Consider the following 22231-nt stretch of genomic DNA (forward strand, 5'->3'; position numbering starts at 1 on the left):
GAGAAATTTAATTTATGATCTAGATGTACTGTTTTCAATTCACACTAAATTTGCTTTTATTTGCTTTATGCATTTCTGCTTGCATAAATCAGTCCAGCTGTTACAACACGTATTGTTAGAAATCAGTTTTGTCCCCTCTCAGCGTGGATTGACCCAATCAGACTTTTTAAAGTCTTCTCTTACAAGATTGCTACTTTAAAAAGTCTGACTACCCTTTCGGCACCTGTTTCAATCTGAATGAATTTCTCCTGACTACAGGTGACAAAAGTTATATGGAGTATCCTAGGAGAGGTTGTCTTGTTCAATGATGGTTCATTTTTACTCATAATGTATCATCTGGCACATATCAGAAAATATGTGTCTTATTTAACGTTTTGGCTGTTGGTGACTTACAAAGTGGCACACCCCCCCGCCTCCCACATTCCTATTGTAATTTTTTAGTTATATTAATATATAATTTCAATGGCTGCAGAAAAAACATTCTCAAAGAAATACTTTAATTTGTCTTTCCAGTTAACTTAGGTGGTTTGTTTTCTTGAAAGCTGCTTTATCTAGTGTTAAACAGTGGACCAGTAACATGAAAGCCTGACATGTAACATTTATTAGGAGGAAAAAATACTCTAAAGCACTGATCTTAATCTGTTAAGTCTTTTAAAAACTGTCCTAAAGCTTTCAGCTAAGAGGAGAGGTATCTTCTTGCAGCACTAACTCTTACAATTAAAAATACATTTTTGGAGTCTTATCTCAATTTTGGGATAAAATGCTGCAGCTGCAGAGGCTGAGCATAAGCTAATGCTGGATCAGGCCAAGCTCTTACTAGTGTGAGCCACAAAGACAGCTAGTCACTGTGGAAGAACAGCTGTTCAGCCTGCTCTGTTTATCTTATCATTCAAATGCATTTTTATATTTGCTCCAAAAAATCAACAAACTGATCTCATCTCCCTTTTGCTAAATCTGCCTTTAATTTACACTGTGCAATAGCCAAGATCTTAGTGTTTCATAAGCAGCAAACCCCTTGAAAAACTCATGTTTTATTGTCTTCAGAGAAGATAAAAATTGCTTCAATTGCTTGAGAAGATGCTGCTTTAATTCATTAATGATATGGAAAGATGACCTAGAAAAATGGAGTTCCCTCATGCTATTGGAATGGGGAAAGCTAAAATCAAGAGCAATTTTGCCGGTAGGCCAAATACTGCTTTTTCAATACAGTAAGAGGTGACAAGATCAGGGGTGATGTGGGGGGAAGAAAGCAGCGAGTCAGAAATCCACAGCTATGTGGCCTGAACATCACAGAGCAGGGCAAGGTGGGCAATGAGAGCACGTGCTGTACCCACCTTACTGATGTAGTAAAGAGGAGCTGTGTACATCGCTATGGGTGCCTGTTGCCAAAGCCAGCCTGTACTGGGGCCAAGGGTTTGGCTTCAGGGGCTGGCTGGCCAGGTGACTGGTGCAGGGACTTGGTGCTAGTTGTAGGGATCGAGTTCATTGTGTCCTAAATGATGCACCAAAGGAATAAGAGATCTCCTTCTCTGTCCCTGCCTCTCCAGTAATGTATGTGCAAACTAAAATATTACTGTGATTGGGATTTCTGGAGAAATATAACGGGACTGAGAATGGGGTGCAGAACCTTTCGCTAAAGGGAAATGGGTTGAAATAACGTTCAGATTCAATAAAATCATTGCCATGAGACAGCTGTTTACTGGCTTTCGGGTTCCCTTGTGTTACATTCTCGGGGTTTGTGCATGGTTTTGTTTTTGATTCTTGCAGTTTGACTTTTAGCTTAAAAAGGAAGCTTTCCACAGGTGCAGACTAGCTGGAATGAATATCAGGACACTGATCTGTGGTTTTCTTTCTATCTTTAGATGTTGACATGAACTGACACAGAAACATCTGCAAGAAACACATCAGTACGCTTAAAACCAACTCTTTGTTCTCCTCTAAGATGATCTGAAAATCCAATACCCACATTATGAGTGTTATATAATGCCCCCGTGGCAAGTATTATTTAACCAAATACAGATGTGTTGACTGTCAGGAGAAGCAGCTCTCCTGTCCAGCCCCAATTATTTGTGCATGTTCTTTTCACAACAGCTCAGTCATGTGGAGTATCCATTCCTTTCACTGTAACGAAGGTGAAAAGTTCAGCCATCTCTACACAAGGCACTGCTATTTGAGCAGAAAAACATTAAAACCATGTTGGGCCTGTGTTGGATTTGCAAAATATACACACTGGTAAGAAGGAGCAAAGAGAGCTAAATCCATCAAACATGCCCAAGCCCCAAATCCGTAAGTTCAGAGCCTTTCTTCAGGACTTACCTTAACTTTGGTGGTACATTAGCTTCAGACAATAAAGATACTAAATCTCTTCTGGTAGCAAGTCCTGCTGGTGATTCTTGACAGGCTGAGCTGCCAGCTGGCGCCAGAGCTCTGTTCCCGAGCTACACCCTCTCTGGGCCTATAAATATGTAATTATTCCTTGCACAGTGGAAGGGGAGAGAGTGCTATCTCGAAGTACTTGATATCCCCAGGAGAGGGGCTCTCTCCTGGGAGTCAGAGCCCAGGAGAGTCAAAGTCAGAGGAGGTTTAAGGGAAAGCTGAATTCCCTGTGTATTCCCCACTGTCAGCGAGCACTCTCACATCAGCTTGGGGTAAGGAAATGGGGCTGGAGAAAACCTCACATAAGGATTGGTTTACGTTGGAGAGACTCAGCAGAGGGACACACCTCTCTCTCACCAGTTCTGTAAGTTGAGATTTTTGCTTTATAGCTATGCCTGATGCCTGCCTAGCTCTCCTTGCCACGATGGCTCTTGGGGTTCTTTCCTAGGAGCCCAACTCTCCCCATGAGGAGCTCGGTTCCTAGACGAACCATAGGCATCCTACGTGGTTGAAAGTTGCCTAAAAGTTAAGCTTTGCAATGATGATCACTGTAATACGCAGGTCTTTTAAAAAAGCTAGCTCACGTTTGCTAGAGAGCGTGCATGTTCCTTCCTTATGCTTCTACAAGGAATTGAGAAAAAAAAAGAACTGATCTAAAAATTCTCAAACCAACCATTGTTGGATTTTCTCCAAGTAGTAATACAACTTAGGCACTCGTGTAAAACAGGGGAATCAAAACCCCTGCATACCTTTGTAGATCCAATTGTGTATTTTGGTTACTACATACCATGTCTGACTTTTTATTACTATGATTGATGATACTGGCATTGGAACATTTCTAACCTCGAAATATACCACAAGCAACCTGGACCTGAATATATTATGAACTGCAAAGAGGGCCCTTCGTGATTGTAAAGTGGCTTGATACTCTCAGAGCTAGAGACAGAGTAAGGAGATGAGATCCAATGAAGAAACAAGCACAAGCCCTGAAAGTTTCCAGACCAGTAAAGGACTAGTAAATTGGTTATAAAAACAAAATGCAATGCTGATGCAAAATAGGGAAAATTAAGAAAAGTAATCTGTTTTTTGAAAATGGTGGAATATGTGCTAATCTTTTAAGTCTTTATTAAACCTCCCTCAATAAAGGGATCTATACTGTGAAAAAGTTGGTTATTTTCGTTGCTTATTAACAGAAAAGAAGAGAAAAGGCCAAACTCTTCTGTAGATGCTAAGGGTAAAACGAGGAACAAAACTTCCTCTTTTTCCCTAAAAAGAGAAAAATTCAGATTAGATTTTTAAGGAAAATTATCTTTTTCTAGAAAAAAAGAGAATTAATGGAATGGCACAGATTAAAAAAACTGAGTTGTCAGCAATAGAGTTCTTCAGAAACAGAATTCTTAGAGGAGCAGGGCAGATAGTCAAGTGTGTCAAACATGAACCTGATGAGCCTTTTCCAACACTAACATCTTTGAGCGCAAAATTAGTATCTTACTTGAATCTGGGGATGTGACAACATCTCAAGCTACAAACCTTTTATGTTCTAATAAAAAAGATTGCCTTAATTATTTAAGCCTAATTAGAGTTTAAAACACCACCCAGCACATAATTTTTTCTTAACTTTGTATTTCACAGTATGTTGCTCTTTATAGGTCATTTTGGAGCAGACTGTTATATATGAAAACACCTTGTAAAATGAAACATAGTGGAAAGCCAATACCTTCCAACTGTACTGAAATAATCATTCCCTCCTCTCCTTTCTTTTAATTCCTATACATTCCTTCTGCTCTGCTTACTCCTGCCCTAACCACTGTACATATACTCATGAGAGAAACAGCCATCTGCATCTGACCTTTCTGCCCCAAATTACCTTGTCGGACCTCGCTAGAACTAAAATGAGCCTAATCAGGCCAATGGGCTGGGGATAAGTTTTAGGCTCTTTTCCCAAGTCTGGCACAGGTCTAGTACAACTTAAGTTTTCTCTTTTTCATTATCCCTTCAGTAAATTAGAGATTATTTCTCTTTTAGCATTGACAGTAATTACCGCATTGCAAAGTAATGTTTTGTAACAAAAATAAGGTTTGCAGAAGATTACAGCAAAAATGAATGACATCAACTAATCTGAGTCCAGGGAAGTTACATTGTTACTTCTCCATGTATTTATTTACTTAGATAATTCACAGAAGAGTTCCAGATTTCTGCAAAACTCAAGTAATTATTTACCAGTGATGATGCCCTGTGGAAAGCCATATGCGCTGATTACATAACGGCCCTTATTAGACTATTAAAAAGAATTTATTTAAATCAGTATTTGTTTGACTGCTTTCCCAGAACTTTTTGTCTATATGTCATTCCTGCCTTTTCCTTCTGTAATCCCACCAATTACAAATGCACTTTATTTCTAAGTGGGTCACTCCATTGTAGGAGAGATTACATGAATTATTCCTCAAGGAGCTTGGGAAGTTATGGAGAAAAGCAACGTTAGAGGCACAAGAGATAAGAAGCTGGTACAATACTATTGCCTGAAAGGATATATTAGTCATGAGAGCTCAACTTATTATAGAAATTATTATAAAATGGAAGAAGGGATCAGTATTTAAGTATAACTAGATGAAGTACTCCTCAGTCATTATTGTTAATTAGAATAAATATTTGGGCGTTAATAAAACCTTTTAATTTTTCATTATGTTTCTTTATAAACAGATGTTCCCAATTTATCATTGATTTTGTACTAATTACTAATTTGAAGTCTAAATTAGGTAGATGAAGGTAGGTGTTTGTCACTAGCTGTCATAATTTCAAAATCTGGATAAGAATTTAGTATTTTCCAGTCTCTCTGTAAAGTAACAACAATAACTTCAAAAATCCAAAAGCAAAAATGAGATAAAAGAAAGGTATCTTTTCCTTTCTTTAGCCCTCTTCCTTTACAGCTGACAGTAGAAATAATAAATATGTAAGATGTGTTAAAGAGACCTATTTACCTGGCTTTTTCCGCTTGTACTGTGGCTTTTATTACTGCATAAAAAGTGGTAGGTATAGCTGCTCTTGTTACTTCAAAGTAACAAGCCTCCAGCCACAGATGCCATGAAACTGTGTTTTCATTATATCGGCTACAGAGAAATGTTATTTTAGTTGTCGTTCTTGTCTCCATTCCATGCAAGTCAATTCCAGCCCTTTCAAGCACTTCTCACGCACCAGTTTATCCGTGTTGGGAGTCATTTTCATAAGCAGTTCACAAGCTGTTTCCCATTTTCACTGTACCTTTGTTCAGCTATGGTTAAAACTCATTGTACATCCTCCCTAAAAAGGATGCAAAATATATTATTCCTTGAGCAGAACAGCTAAATACTTTCCCAGTGCTGGACAATAGCTTGCAACCACAGTCTTTTCTTAATGTACCAAGAAACAAAGACTAAGATGAGTAGAAAGGGTAAAACATTTCCATATGACTGAACTAGGAGGTTCTCCACTAATACCAAAAATGAAGTCTGGACAAACTGTGTGTCCCTTATATATCTTAACTTTGTAGAAGTACAATGTTTGTTTTTATGGAAAAATACCCTTATTTCCTTTCTAGTGCTCTAAGAAAAAACATTTTTGTCCAATAATTTGTAAACTGAGGGAAAACAATGTGACAAACATTATTGTCAAATGGCTCCCACATATAACTTCCAAATGTTGAGAGACACATCTTTTACAAATATACCAGTGAATTTGACACAGGCCATTGTTCAGATACAAATATATCTGCTCCACTACAGCTATAGTGTGCTGTTCCCAAGAGAAAGCTGGAGTAAGGATCTAGCAAGTATTTTGTTGCATCTGTCTAGAAACTGTATGATACCTGGAGGACGTGGCCAGAGCAATGAGCAAGGCTTGAAGAATCCCTCTGATGAAGACAATGGGATTCTTCTTGGTGATAAAGAAGTACATCATTGGCAGAATAAACAGCCCATGCACCACCAGGCCGCAAACCACCGTAATGGCATAGAAACCCAGTTTCTTCCCAATGGCTGAAGGGTCATCCATTTCTAAGATTTTACCAGCAATTAGGAACACAATTCCAAATGGAAAATACCTGAGCAAAAAGACAGAGGGTCATTATTAGGAGATAGCTCACTTCCATCAAACAATATGAGCTGGGAAATCCTTCCAGTAGCAGTGCAGTAACAGCACCCTGTCTGGAAGCAGCACAGCTGGGTTCCATTGTTTTATCAGACTAAGCCCCTCTCTCTCACACTTGAGGAGTGTGCCCGAAGCACTGGGCTAAACAATCTTTTATGTGGGGTACTCCTCAGCACAGCCAAGGTTATAGGAATGACTTTAAAATGTTTTGGTTCAGAAGGCAGCTCTGACTTTTTAGCTTAAGGCTGGTCCTTTACTGGGGAGAGCAAGAATGTATCCTAAGCTCTGCTCATGTGTCTGTGCTCATGTAACTGTTCATGGATTTTAGTTAGAAGCTGTTAAATAAATGTTTATGTTGCCTTTGGAAGACATGGGAGAAATACCAACATGCATTAGACATACTCTTGGACTGCCTGGAAGTTTGATTCGGGGCAGATATATAGGCAGAAGAATAGTTAGTTTCTGAACCCTCTCTGGACTAGATGTGGGATAGGTGCTTTATGAGAACTGTTGTGCTTCTGTGCATGGCTAGACACAAAGCCACAGGTGCCAAAAGAGCTTAAGATTAAAAAAAACACAACCAAACCTGGGGGCATCCAGCCATCTTCCACTTGCAGCTGTGCCATCTCCAGAGACTTGACACTTCCCCCTCATCCTTCCAGAAATTATTACCCCCTTGGACCCATCTAACTAAGCGATCATTCCCTGACCCAGTTCAGTCAGACTGGACCAAGTGGCTGGAAACAAAGGCTGAGTGCTGGTAGTGGGATCCCCCCCCACATTGGGCTAAGCCATGTTTGGGGACCTTCTGAAGGGTGCGGAAGATGCTAAGCTGATAGTTTTTGTTGTTGGCTGTCACCTACTATTCCTCTGATCTTTGGGACAGGTGGGTTGGCAGGTCTAGCTGGCTCTCAGTGTAATTTAGGACTGCTCTGAGGGCTTTTCCTAAGTTACGTGGCCTCTGATGGTTCATTGAGGGCTATTCTGCTGACTGGAGACATCCCAAGTGACAAGCACTCTGGGTGTATCATCTCCACTGTGCTGTTCAGTGCAGAGATACCCAAGCTAGCAGCAACCATGCTAACAACAGTATAGTCACGTCAGCACAAGAGCCCAGCCCTCTCCGGAGCGAGCTGAAGCCAAGCTGGTATTTCTAGTGGAGCAGTGCTGTAAGGGATGGAAGTACCAGCTTGAGCATCTCATCATGCTTCTCCCTTGTGTGGGCTGGATGTATTATAATGCCTCTTGGCATGCCCAAGGATTGGCAGTGCCCCTAGTGCATACAGCACACACACTCCCAGCTACACCATGTTTCGTTATTTGGGAGTAATATATAGGGTGCCTCTGTCAAAATGACAGTACAAGCCAGGGACAGGATGTGTGTGTAGCTATCTTCCTTCAAATGCTGAGGCCCCACACAGCTAAGGATCGTTCAACCTCATTTATTTCCCTGGAAATAAGTTTATGACATTTCTGTGCATCCTCTTGTGTTGAAATTTTCTTACTCTTTTAAAAAAATACTGATTTTCTTACTAAAACAGTTACTTACCAAACAGCAACTGCCACTATCTTCATGACAGATTCATTTAAACACTGGCAAAAGCTGACCAAAGGAACGCCACTGTTCCCCATCCTTCCCAACATTATACCTGCAAACAAAGGCATTCAGGTTCAATTTCTCAGGTGCCTTCATGCAAATCCCCAGTGCTTTCACCCCCTGCTGTAATTCAAAGTGAACTAAGTGGAAGATGACTGGATGAATATAGATCTTCGTGCTGTATAAACAGACATGCTTTGGCTCCATACAGGGCTCTCTCCCCTAGCTGGGTGTTTTTTTCATTTGCAGTTCCCTTAAAGTTTCCCTGTGGAGGTACAAACTTTTGTGCTGTAGGTTTAGCCCCTCTGGTAGCAAGCCTGTTTCCTTAACTGTCTTTCATAGAGCCCTGAGAAGGATTTACCTGCTCTGAGGGATCCATGGAAGACAAACGGAAAAACATTTTTCTAGCAAAGGAAGCTATCTCTGCCTGCAGTCTGCCCTACTGCTGTGCGCTGCGTACCACTGGGCAGCATCCATGAATCCATAAATATCCATAAATACTGGGGCAAAGCCGGTATTTAGGTTTGTTCTGGTAACGGGGAGTTAATATGGGAGGGCTCCATCCTATTTTTAGTAGATGTCTGTCTACGTAATAACAACCAACCCTCATAATCAGTCAGGCTTTGCAACCTTGCAGGAGATAAGGAAATGCAAGTTCATGTGAAGAAAAGCCAAACTGCTATACAGACTAACCAGCAAAGAAGAAAGCAAAGAAAACCCATTTATGTGCACGCAGCACTCAGAAAGGAAAAGAATACAGCTCTGGGATGTGCCATCTAACCATATACTCTCCAGACGGTGTTAGTTTCCAATAATGCATATAAATAGATATATTTTTCCTACTTTATTAATTTTATGCCATCACTCCCTGAAAGGATTATAAGTGATTAATATAATTGCTCAAAGAAGCACTTCAAAAGCTAGCTGTACCAAGTGAGACTGCATTTGAAGGGAGTTTCATGAGGAAGTAGGGGGCTATGAGTGGGGTGCGTGCTGCCACTTGCTCTGGATATGCAGTGTCCTTGCTTTGAGCAGGAGCCCGGGCTCTGTCCCTCAGAGCCCACATCTGCACTTGCGAGTCAGGTCTCAGGCAGCACCGCTTCCAGGGCAATCCCCTCCTGAGGCAGGGAGGGAGGCTCTCAGCTGGCTTATCCAGGGATTTCACAATAACGGTGCATTCAAGATGTGGGCTTATAAGCCTGTTAATATTCATCTAAGCTATAACTTTAAGGTCAGAAAACAACACTCCTTTATTAAGCATGTTGCTCATCTTTGGTAACGGGACATTAAATATAGTTCAGCTTTTGTAGCCTGGTTGGTGGCAGTTTTACAAGAGTCTTAACTTCTAATTCTGTATAATGCAAAAAAGAAGGAACATTTTCTCTTTTATTTTATAGGAATAACTGAAATTTGCTCTTTAAAACAGTGTCCTACCTAAGCATGTGGCTATTGGTGGGGACAGAGACAGGGGAGCAGGCAGGACTGGGGCCTCCTGTCTGCAGGCCCAATGTACCAAGTTCCATTTCAGTGCAAACATTTTCCTTGTAGTGAATAAATAATGTGTGTTCTTCCAAGAAAAGAAAGATCAGATGTCTCAACTGTTAGCTACTTGTCATAATCTCTAACAGAAATTCCTGCACACTGTCTGAGAAGAGGTAGTATAGCTAATCACAGCTGAGCCCAGCATCAAGTTGGTAATAAGAACTCATACCCACCCTAACGCCGTTTTTGATGCCAAAGTGGTGTAAAAAGACCTTTGTGCAAATAAGACTCAGCCAAAGTGAGCAAAACTGTTACCAAGCACCAAGGCTTGTATACATTCTTTTGCGATAAATAAAAACTTTGGAAGAATCTCTTCTTTCACAGAGATTCAAGCCACATGTCTTCTATTTCATTGCTTCCATTTTTGGGGGGGTGCAGAAAGCTGAAGACAGTGATAAATGCTTTGCTGCATCCTTTGTTCAAAACAACGGTCTGAAATAGTCACCAGTAGATGACAAGTTTTGAGGGTTTAGAGTCTCAGGTTTGTTTGTGGCTGATACAGTCACAGGTGACCCAGCAGCCGGGACTATGCTGTACGTGGCAGTACTGGCAGTACATTTTCTGTATGTCAGCCAGGAAGAAACTAGCTGTCAGCTTCCATCTCTTGAGCCCCAGGCCAGAAAGACTTAGGGGCATGGTAAAAGTAATACATTCAGTTCTGGGAAGACAATGAATGATCTTCTGTGCTCAGAAGTATAAAATTGCCCTTGATCCTAATAAGCACATGTAATTCATTCATATCCAATACTTTTTGGCTGGAATAGTGTTTGCTGTGACATTGTACTTTGGGAATTGACTGTAAAATACTACAAACTGGGGGACAGCCAGTTTCCAGCAGTGTTGCATATGGAATACCACCCACTGGAGAAACTGAAGAAGAGAGACAAATCTGCTAATTCCAGGCTTGACTTTTGACCCCTTGTGCTGGTATGAACCATGATATAATAAATACAGTCAAAGATGTTTCATGGAACTACCTCTGCTGACCAGATTAACTTCCAATAATAAATTTAGATAAGGAAAATTTGATCAGCATTTTCTTGTAAAAATCATCAGAACTTTATGATTAACTAGGGCATGTTTGTTTAAATTCCCTTTTCCGAATCCACAAACATAATATAACACACATGGCACCAATGAGTTCCTCCAGCAAGTTAAACTGAATAAATTAGCCAGACAGAAGCTTTTAGAGTCCACTGTGATAAGTTACTAGATGGTATATAACTATCAGCATTGCAGGATGGCAAAATAAAATCAAGAAATTTCAATCAAAAAGAAGATCCACAGATTTAAAACTGATAAAACAATATACCTTTGTAGCTCACTTATTCAAGATATCACTGAGGCTTGTTGTCTGAGTTGGGTTCTCACAGTGACAGTTATATTCTACACTAATCATGTGGTAAAATGTGACTAAGAATGGGTAAGAACAACAGACAGGGCAGGTTCCAGGGCTAAAGTAATTTTCTGCCTGGTGAGGGGAACTTTAGCCAAGGAGTTGGTCTGGGAGCAGGTTTTGCTTGGACTGCCAGCTGCAGGGGTGAAATGTCCAGCCACGAGAGCAGGGGGCATCTTGGCCTGATGCTCCCTGAACCAAGAGCAGTGCGGGAAGTTCTTCATTCCTGTAATACAACACCTAGAGCTCTGGGCATTAGAAGTGTACTAACTTCTTGGGTTTTGGAAAGAAAGTCTGCCACGGACTTGTTTATTTCAGAATTTCTTGAAACTTTGTCTGGGATTTTTGCTACTGTCCAGAGAATGAAACAGAATATTGGCAGAGGGGCCATGGGTCTGACCTGGTATAGTAATTCCTACCTCCTTTGAGCACACCGTATTAGTGTTTCTTACAGTCAGGAAAAAATCGTTCATAAATAAAAGCTCAACACAATCCAGAAAAAATCAAAACAAAAAGAATGTAAGTGCATGCACAGAAAACAGAACTGCATGGAACAAAAGTCATCAAGGATTTTTAAGATTTATCTTCGAAAGGTTGGGGGAACAGCTCTGTAACAGTCTCTCCTTTTTCCCCACAAAGTTTAGACAGAAGCAGTTAAAAAAGGTGAATCAAGAAACCAAACAACCCAACACCTATCTTATTCTCTTAAATAGACATTGGGATTATTACAAACCAAATATGTCTGAAACCTACCCATTGTGGCAGAGAATATCACAATCCCTAGCACATTCATGCCATCACTAGTGCCTGGTTCTGACTTGTAAATCACTTCAGGAGGGGGAGTGATATCCAAGGCAAAATTCTGAACATTGGATCCATTCTCATCCTGGACTCCATATATTATAATGCGACGAGTGGTGCTTTCAGATGATGCTTTGTTAGATTTAATGATGGGAATACTCTTGGTGCGATACTGAAAGAAAACAAAATAGTTTTTATTATGATATCCTAGCAGGAATTAATAGTTTAATGAGACCTCCTAAGTGCTGTATTTCAACAAGTCTGCATGTTAAAGGGACAAGTATGAAAAGAAGAATGAAAGCTCCTGTCCCTATGCTGCTAAAATCTGTAACAACAGTTGAATTTTTGGAAAAGCATGACAAAATCAGAGTTTCCCATAATCAGACCCATGCGCAGCAAACACATCGTCTCCTGAAAGAGCTACTTTCCTATAAGACATAATCGGGAATGACTCCCTAGAGGTTCCGAGTGCCCTTCTCTTTATCTCACCAGAGGTAAGGTTCCCACAAAATATTCCGCCAGTTGAAACAAATATAGCCATGCTTCTTGCTCACTCAGAACTTTTAGATGAGGCTTTCTGGCCAAATTCTAGTCTGAGTAATTAGATGCTTCCCAAATACATTATTTTGTTACTTTAATTGGACATGGTATTCTCTTCTTCCTTTGCGTGGTGTTACTGTGCACTCTTAAAGAGATTCCAGCTACTCTGTGGCTCCAGTCCCATGGTGAGAGAAACCATGCTCTAGGCATACTGGCATAAATTGTTCTGCTTCCCTACAGCACCTTTCTCAAGGTCCTCAAAGATCTGGCCTCAAGTGGAGGTGGAGCTGACAGAGGTGTGCATGTCTACTTTCTAGTCGCACTGTGTATTTTATGCTTGTTTTGCCTTCAGATACCAAGGCTGCTGAGGCTAACGGAAAGGGACTCATTAATTCCTAAATGCTAAAGTAATCTGTATCTGAAGTATCTGAAGTAATATGCAATGTCTGTATCTGGATTCTGTTTTATGAAGATACATGTTTTATATGATGCTGGCTCATCTCTTTCATCAGTGGTAAAAGGAATATAGCCACTTACCTGCTTGAATGTCGCCTCAACAAGATTGGCTGGAAACATGTTCCTAAAAATGAACAAATAGAAGAATAATTTCTATAGAACTGAAAACAACTTCTGTTTACTGTGTCTTGGGTCTCCCACGATAAATCAGTTATTTACTCTCCTAGAGAGCAAGGGCTGGACAAGTGCAGAAGCCTGCCACTCTCTCCCACTCATGCCATATGGCTGTACCTGACTAAGCAAGGCTCAACAGAGAGACAGTTCCTCAGAATTAAAGTTTTGGGACTTGCTTCTAAATACCTGGAGTGAGACCCAGGAGCTCTAGTTTAGTTTCTGGCTCTGCCATAATCTCCATGTTGTAACTGGGGCAACATAATTGCTATCATTCCCTTCCCCATCTGCTAACTGGGGAGGAGAATATTCCTTTATTCCGTATTTTGTCTTCCCTACTTAGATAATGAGCAGTTCAAGACAGAGTCAGTGTTCAGGGATGTATTCCTGAGACCCCTGGGTGGTATAATGTACTTTGGGACTTCTAAATACTCCTGTGAGATAATTCATAAACTGTAGTACCTCCTGATACACTTTCATCACTAAAATTGTAAGTGATGTAGACTTTGCAGTGGTTTGGTCAAGAACAGTTTGCTTTTCAAAAAGAGGATCTCATTCCCGGTTAAAAGAATTGATATTAGAGCTGTACAGTCTCTGCTAAATTTTATTTTAATATGGTTCTAAGGCTTCAGAATAAGAGTCTGAAGTGAGGCCAACAGGTTCATCTTTGCTCACAGCTGAGGTACAGAGGAAGACAATGACCATACGCTGTGAGATCTGCAGTGAGACCGATAGATTTTTAATTCCAAAAGGGACTCTTGTTGTCATCTTTTCTGACTTTCTGTGTATCTCAGTCCATAACATTTCACACAATAATATCTGGAGCTAATTTATAACTTCAGTTTGAGCTAGATTACTACTTCGCAGAAAGACATTCAATCCTAATTTGAAATGGAGAGCACACCCTCTACAGGCTTCAAAGAGGAATCATAGTATAATTGGGCAAAAAAGCTAAAAAGTCATATTGCAGACTAAAAAGTCCGTGCACTAAAAAGTCCGTGCAGCATTTGGGAATCAAGATTTGTGTGGTGATTCTAAGAGGATCGTTTTCAGAACTGATTTATTTTCAGCCCAAAGCTTCTGAAGCTCAGGGCTGAAGACAGTGACAGCCTATGACCCAATTATATGCTTTCATATACATATATTTATGCAAGGAGAAAATCCTGATTTCTCCAACCAAAAGACTTTTTATTCAAAGTCCTGCTCAAGCCCCAAGACAGGACAACACTTAAGGATATGTGAAAAGCCCATTCTCATTCCCAAGATAATTGCTATATATATACACAGTTAAATGCATGTTGAACTGAGATTTTTCCAGACTTGCTTTTCTCTGCAGCAGAGCAGCATATGCTTGCTGCTAATGGAGTCGCAGCAAGAGCATGCTGTGCAGCACTGGCTTAGAAAAAACAATTTTATTGCTATTTTAAGTGATTATAATGTGATATTATGGTCACACTTAAAATTATGAGGTAGATTCTGTTTCAGTAGCATCAGGCACTGAGAGCAATTGCTACAAAGAGATAATTAATTATCCTTTTCAGGGTAAAGCAGAGGGAGAAGAATTTTAATTAAAGGGTAGTAGTACTGTCTAATGATTGAAACAGAAGACTGAAAATGAGAGGGTTTTGTTGGCCTGCTGTGTGAGACCAGACATGCCACGTAAAGGCATCAGATGTCATTTTGGTAAGGCTGTTGCTTTACAGCGAACTAGTGTTACACAGACAAGTTACTATCAGGCAAGATAAAAGGTTGATGCGCAGCACTTTAGTTACTCCTCTTTAACGGTCCCAGCTTTTCCTCTCTCAGTTCTCTCGCCGCAGGCGAGACAGTTCAGTTTACCTACCCCTTGCGGCCTGATCAGCTACCTGGCATTCCTGCGGGCTAACAGCGTACACTAGCTGTACACTGCAACATCTCCTTCCATTTTACCAATCCTGCTTAAGAGCCCTAGGTATGATGATGGCTGTGCACTACGGGGACAGGATAGCAGAGGACAGCAGCTTTGGCCATATAGAATCATAGAATGGTTTGGGTTGGAAGGGACCTTTAAAGGTCATCTAGTCCATCTTTCCATATAAAGAAATTATCTTAAGTTAGCAAGGTTTAGTGAAATTAATGCAGTCCCTTTGTACACACTTGCATTTAATTGGAATGATTTAGCTTAAGACACTGTGTAGTGATGTGGTTAGCGATGAACACTCACTACACCACTGTAAGCAGTGCTGTACGTCCGAGTGCTGTGCTGCCATCAACAGAGCTTTCACCCTCATAACAACAGCGCAAAGCACCAGGTTATCTCTGCAAATCGTCCATAAAGATGATGATTCTCTGGTTCAAATGTCAAATCCGTAGCCAAAGCAAGACACAGACAACAGCCAGCTGTGCATTGCTTTCCTATCAGATGCAGACACAACCTTCTGCCTGAGCCCCGGGGGCTTGGCAGAAGGGGACTAAGGGGACTAACTGAAGAACATCTGGATGGAGCTGGACCTGGGAAGATGGAGAGGATGTTTATAGGAGGAAAGCACTGGAGAGAAAAGACGGTTACTGCCTTATTATGTGTCATAAGGGAATTCTGCTTCCAGATTGGTAAAAGCTTCATCAGTATTAAATTGTCTTTGTTTTGTGATTGGAGGTGATCAGATGAAAGGTGCAACAGGAGTGAACAGTGTTAGTGTGACAATTGTGCTCTGACCTGCTGTGTGAATGTGAATTATTCTGAAAGCACAGATCCACACTGAGGATTCCTGCACAGCTCTGAATATGAATGTCATGTATGAGCTGTAGCTTTACAAAGAAATATGAATTTAATTGCTGATGATTTCCACTTTCTCCCTTAGTTTTATAGTCCTAATTAGTAGAATTAAGAACAAATTAAGACTGCTTGAGAAAGGAAATATCATATGGTTAGTAGCTAGATTAAGTGTTAGACAAATTTGTGGAGGATTAAAGCATTTTGTTTCTTTATCATTCTTTATCCTGCAGGAATTACAACTACCCACTTAATACTGGATGCTGGAATTCTCCCAATATTTTTTAATATATTATGCACTGTGATCCAGCCTTTGAGACTAGCTTTACCAAAAGTTACACAATTTATCTAGTGAAGGACTGACCTGAATGTGTTTGCCAGAGCTTCAGCTTATTTTTTATTTTAAGCTGGTTTACTTGGATTGAAAAAATCCAGTATTAGCCAAAATTCTGTTTTGTTAATTAAAAACATTCAAGAGAGCAATTCATGGACGAGAACTCTAATGGAGGACTAAAAACAGGACTAAAAACAATAATGAGAAAAAAGTATCAAACTGTCACCCAGAGCTGGGGGATGACTGGGAGTGTTTGTTGGTTCAGTCAGGCCTCTTCAGAAACACTTGAGAAATTCTCGCTTTAGGGGTACGTTTTGCTGCACGTTGGTATTTCCAGCCATGAGCTGGATGTTTGGCAGGGATCTCCTGGGAACATTTCAGAACAAGAGACTGAAGTGAGACTGGTAGTGGGGGATTTGACTTTTTACCATGGAACTGGGATGAGGAGGGCTGGCGGGATCCTCACAACTGCCAGAAAGCCAGGCAGCCTTGGGGCAGCCCTCCTGTGGGTCTCTGTCCCACTAAACCTGAGCATTGGGGAATGCTAGCTGGGGTGGGAGCTTCAGTCCAGCACAAAATCCAGACACTTGCATTTGCCCAAACATATTACAAAATTAATGGCAGGGTGTTGCAGCCTGTCGATCTCTCTTTGGGCTGCCCACCTATCTTCCAGGCATCCAGCCTGCAATCAGACTGGCGCCTGCAGATCTCTACTAGCTTTACTGCAATTGTGGACAAGATAAAGATCTACCCACAAGGATATGGTATCAGGATCATAAAGTGAGGCCGTGTCTCCACTCAGAACAGGCACTGTGTTTATCACTGACATATATTGAATTAAAGAGACTGTCAGTACTTATGAAGTACTAATTCAAGCTGAGCTACTCATTGCTATCACCACCTATAAATGCTGTTGTGTTTATTCAATTAAGAGAGCTAAGCAGATAAAATACTTCTAAATTTCCAGCATTACTTTCAGATTGCTTACAAGACATGGGACACAAAATAATAGTGCGGGAAACTTAAAGTGATCTGGAATTCATTTCTCTAGTACAAGCAACACTGTCTCTAACCTCAGTGGCACAATTCAGCATTCCTGGCAAAAATAATTTCACATAATAATAGGGAATTAAATATAGTGAATAACAGTGAGTGAGGCTGGTGTGGAATACAGATAAATTTAGGTCTAAGACAAGGATATGATTGTAAAACAGAAACTGAGAGATATGGTTTCTGGTTATATGAAAAATTTCTGGTTATATGAGCTAAATACTGTCTGCCCTGAGGAAGAACATTTCCCAGAGCATCTTCTGCTTCAGGAATTCTGCCAGACAGAGCAGGAGTGTTCAACACAGGCTAAAAGAGTGAATGTGCATGAAACTTCAATATCAGCTCAGTGAACCTTCTACAGACCCTGAGCTATTGAGCCACAGCTGGCACAGCATGCCTGGCCTGCATTTGCTGTGATAGCAGCACATATGCACAAGTGACCTTCTTTGACTACATCCTGCTGTGATGCACAGGCTGGTTCATTCTACTAGCAAATTTTGGAGTCCTTCCCTAATTCTGTATGGGATAAGAGGATTCAGACATAAGCATGTATCGAGTTAGAAATGTGTATGTATGACTAAGGCAACATGTGTTCTGCAATTTGGTAGCCATGGATTTTGAAGAAAATCCTCAAGACTTATATCAAGTATAGACAGCACCTGGTCTAAGGAGCAGTTCTGAGGGTGCAGCTTCCCATTGCATGTAGGACTACTTAGCACCTTACCACTGCCAAAACTGGGAGGTCCTCTTTCCTCCTCCATTGTCTCCCAGCAATTAACCTAGCAATTAACAATATTCACTCATTTTTGCTCCCCTAGTTTTCTGCTGCTTTAGGAAGCTGAATTGTGTTAGGAAGCCATTTTTCAGCTCAAGCCATGCCTTGGCATTGCCCCCAGGACATGGAAGCCCTCTTGCCCTCTTCAGAAGGTTGCTGACTCTAAGAACTACAGTAGTGATACAAATATCAGCACTGTTAAACTGTTTTACTGCTCATGCTGTTAGCTGAATTGTCCACAGAACATGAGCCTACAGCTACTGGGATAGCCAGTTTGATGGCTGCTGTATCACTTCTATTAGAAATAATGGGCCAAATTCTGGTTGCAGTTACACTACTGAATATCTGAAATACTCATTCTAAGTTCTGACTACAGCATCTGTTAACTCAAAGCATTCAGCTTTTGCAGATCTTTTTAATAAGAAATCAGGCCAGCTGCTCTAGAGTAAGAGCAGCCACAGGTATGGCAGATGTCGTTTCCTTGACTCAGAACACCCATTCCCTCTGAGGCACTCTGTGCTCTGCAGCAGCAATCTGGTTTTGCTCTCAGACTTTGATGTTATCAGTACCTAATCCCTGCCACACCAGACAGTCTTTGGCTGCAGTCTCCCATGCTGTGGAATTAAAGCCACCAGACTGGGTTTCTGCTACATACGTGCCCTCATAATGTTTTATTGGCCTATATTTGCACTGGGCATAAACCAGCTTTGGACACTCTGCTCTCAAATTTGAACTAGCATAGCCAAGCTTGCAAGAACATTGTTTTAATACTGGGTATTTAACAGTATTCTAATACTTCAGTGTTTGAGACCTTACCCTGTCACTCTATACATCAAGGGTACAGAGAGAGTAAAATGGAGTCTGAGTAGCTTGACATGACAATGGTAAAGTTTCCAGGTTTTACAACTGTGCACAAGCATGAACAGCACTGTGGTTCCTATTTCTATAGGCTGAGGTCAGATGCCTCTTCTTTCTCAGTGACATTGTCTACATCTCAAAAAATCGTTTGCTTTTGCTGTTCTCTGCATGATATCATCATCAATGGTGTAGATTCCACACTACTGTTACCATACCACATGAGATGCGAATCCTGTCCTCAGTCATATAGGTATACATCTGAAATAGCTTCCTGCTGGTGTCAGTGGGCTCCATCAGGGTTAGCACTCCCAAAATCAAGGGCAAAATTTAATTTAGCAAGACTGAACAAATCACGAACCTCAGGGCCCATGGGAGGATGCATCTTGAACATCAGTAGACACCTCCAGTGCCTCATCTCATTTCTCAGTATCACTCTTACTACCTCCTGCTAAAAGGGCCAAAGAAGGCTTTTGCAGAACTAATGAGGCATTTAAATCCTCATTATTGTTACAAAAGATACTAACAGAATGCAAAAATCACTAATCAGGCCTAAGCCATTTTGTCTTGCTTGTCTTTTTGCAGATCAGAGCAGAACTCATATTGTGGAATCATTTTGCCAAACACGTGTACTTTTTATCTGTCCTGAGGGTGACACTGTTGCATGGCCTTCCAGTTCCAGTAAGGAGGGTGAACCTCCTCACCTTGCTTCTTCTGAAAGAAAAGGTCCTGACACAGCCCCAACAGGGCTATGGCTTTCTGAGAAAATCATTCTTTGGAGTGGAAGCACAAGTACCTCACATCTTTAGGAATCTAGAAAAGGCTGAATCATATCAAAGGTAGCATGACAGGACCAATGCATTTCCACTATGGTTCCAGCAAGGCAAAGTTATTTCATAAAAAGTGTATGTTTACATTGGAAGAGGTTCAGGCCAATTGTCAGGAGGTTGGATGACTGATTCCCCTTTACGGTTAAAGCTTTCTTAATGCAGTTTTAACTCCTGGCCTCCACGCACATCCCCCTCTGTGGCTAAGGCGTCCTGACCAGAGAGCAGAAACTGCTTCGTAGTCCATCTCCCCCAGCGTTGTTTTCATCATGGAATTATCTTTTTTCCATGTTGTTTTCCTTTTGTGCCAAATAGAAACCACACATTTAGGGGCTTCAGAGTCCTTTGTAAATACTTGAGGTTCGGGCTTCTGTGCAGCTTGAATAGCTTAAATATTAACCAGAAGCGAACATCTGGTCACATACAGTGCAGAGCAGTGCTGGCACCAGGCTGGTTTTGTGAGATAAAAGAAAACTGGCAATTTGAAATGAGTAAAAAATGGTAGTTTGCCATAGGGGACAGATAAATATTTCTATCATAGTACACAGTGGCTTTTGGCAAAAGATACATGAATGTAGGGCAAAGTTATTAAAAAAGTTCTTTCATAGTTTAAACCCTGGATCATTTAATGCAGTCTTAAATATCTTATTGTGTGTATATACAATTCAGTCTTCAGTTGTAAACTTTTAAAAGTGTGATTTCTGGTTCTCCACAGCCTGGACTTTTTCCAAACTACAGCAGATATTGGGTTTCTCCTGCCCTATTTTCAAGAAACACAATTTCTATAAAATGGAATATAGCCCTTAGCTTGAAAAGAGGGAAAGGAAATTATTTTAGAGAGTGGTCAGGATTCCCATGAAAACATAAATCCTCTAAAGTGTTTATATCCTCTTCTAACTATTAATGGTAGAAAAAAAACCCCTCTCTTGGTTAAGCCAGATTGAGTTTCCCGGTACCTGCTATTAAATTGGATGCAATCCTGAATATTCAGTGGTAAAATGCTCTGACAGCCTTCCAGTAAACTTCAGAAATGTACAAATTTGTGTGCCATGGGTTAAGGCATGATTTGATCCTGACTGTATTCACTGAATTGTTTTATTTGGAGCTTTTGAACAGAATAAGCTTGTGATGTCATGCTGTCTGGTTAGACTTGACAAAGACTAAAAATATATGTGAACTCGGCACTTGCTGGTGCCTAGATTTGCACATGCAGTCAGCCTTATATAAAACAGGAGGGTGAATCCCCAGTTTGGCTGGGATTTGTTTCCTCATGTGCATGCTTGTAGTGTTTGCTTGTTTGTTTTTATCTCATCAGCCAAATTTTGTTTCCCTTGGTGACAAAAGCAAGTAGCATGATTTAAGTTGGAACAAGATCTACCCTTCTAAATCAAAGGTATTTTGGTAACGGCAGCAGAATGGGGTGGAAACATTAACTGCTAATGTAAACAGTGTGGTCCTGAGTCATACATCTTGTTTTACAAATGTTCATCCCCAAATTATAGGGGGGTGCATGTCAGGTGAATATATATTGCAGAATTAAACACACCTAATATTTTAAATTGAACACTATTCCTGTAAGTATGTCCCATTTTGTCCTTTTGAATAAAACACTCAAAGTCTGAATTATTTTTAAAAATTGATATCTTGCCTTTCTTCATTCCTTAACTCACAAAAGGCTACTAAAAATTCACTCTTTTATTTTTGGGGACATAGTACAGAGTTAATTTCGATAATTCACACAGGAAAGAGAAGGTAAAGATGTGTGTTGATTCACTGCTATTACTTCCACTGAGATGCCCCAAAAGCCACATTCCTAGAACAAGACCCCTACTAGGTCTCGTACGAGCTAGGAATATTTCCTCTGGCACCACAGATTTTTCTGAGCAATCCTCAGTGAAGTAATTTCTTTTCCATATGTCTTGGTTCTCTAGCTGTAAGAAGGGAAGATGGTCCTTGCCTACCTCACAGAAGTATTGTACATCATGAGAATAAATCCATTACTTTGGTACTTTGGTGCGTTAAAGAGAACAAGATGGTCCTTAGCCTGAGGATTTATAGTTTTAACTATGGAAGAAAATATAATTTCATGAGCCTTGCAGTGCTTGCACCAGAAACCTGGAATATAATTAAGGCAGATTTGTACATCTGTCTCAATGTAGTAATAAAACAGCAGCTAAAGAGAGAAGCATCTTCAGAACAGCATCGTCTGCACAGCTTCAGACTCACAGCTGCATTACTTGTGAATTACTTGTCCTTAGCCCGGATCCTGGCACACTGCCGATAGCGAGCGGCAAGTTATGGAAGGGGAGATTCCTGCACAAGTACAAACGTGAACTACCTAGTTAAATGGGTATCTTCCACAGACAGCAGAAGATGTATTTAGTTTAAAGCTGGATCAGATTAAAGCAAAAATTCACACATTTAATGCCAAAGCAGCACTAAAAATTTTAGGTATAAAGACTAATTGAATATTGAAAATACTTCTATTATGCTGCATTCAGTGGCCTCTGTCCAGATTGAATCTAGGACGAAATCAAGTAGGGGCAGATTCACATCCACAGATCTTGTCCCCAGTCTCTTGGGGTTCCCTTTAGAAAGGAAGTCTTTCAAGTACTGCTGTTTAGCGTGGCAAAAAAT

General features: G+C 40.6%; 1 protein-coding gene across 1 annotated transcript in view; it reads right to left on the bottom strand.

Moving 5' to 3' along the window:
* The window catches only part of SLC1A7 (solute carrier family 1 member 7), a 56297-nt gene that overhangs the window by 13794 nt on the left and 20272 nt on the right, over positions 1 to 22231 (bottom strand). Inside the window, exons 4-7 of the mRNA XM_075509283.1 lie at positions 12912 to 12954; positions 11787 to 12006; positions 8048 to 8147; positions 6218 to 6451 (exon numbers count right to left, since the gene is read on the bottom strand). Coding sequence (XP_075365398.1) covers positions 6218 to 6451; positions 8048 to 8147; positions 11787 to 12006; positions 12912 to 12954 — 597 coding nt within the window. The remainder of the gene's footprint in view (positions 1 to 6217; positions 6452 to 8047; positions 8148 to 11786; positions 12007 to 12911; positions 12955 to 22231) is intronic.

Source organism: Mycteria americana, chromosome 7 (assembly GCF_035582795.1).
Source record: "Mycteria americana isolate JAX WOST 10 ecotype Jacksonville Zoo and Gardens chromosome 7, USCA_MyAme_1.0, whole genome shotgun sequence".
In the NCBI taxonomy this organism is placed as follows: domain Eukaryota; kingdom Metazoa; phylum Chordata; class Aves; order Ciconiiformes; family Ciconiidae; genus Mycteria; species Mycteria americana.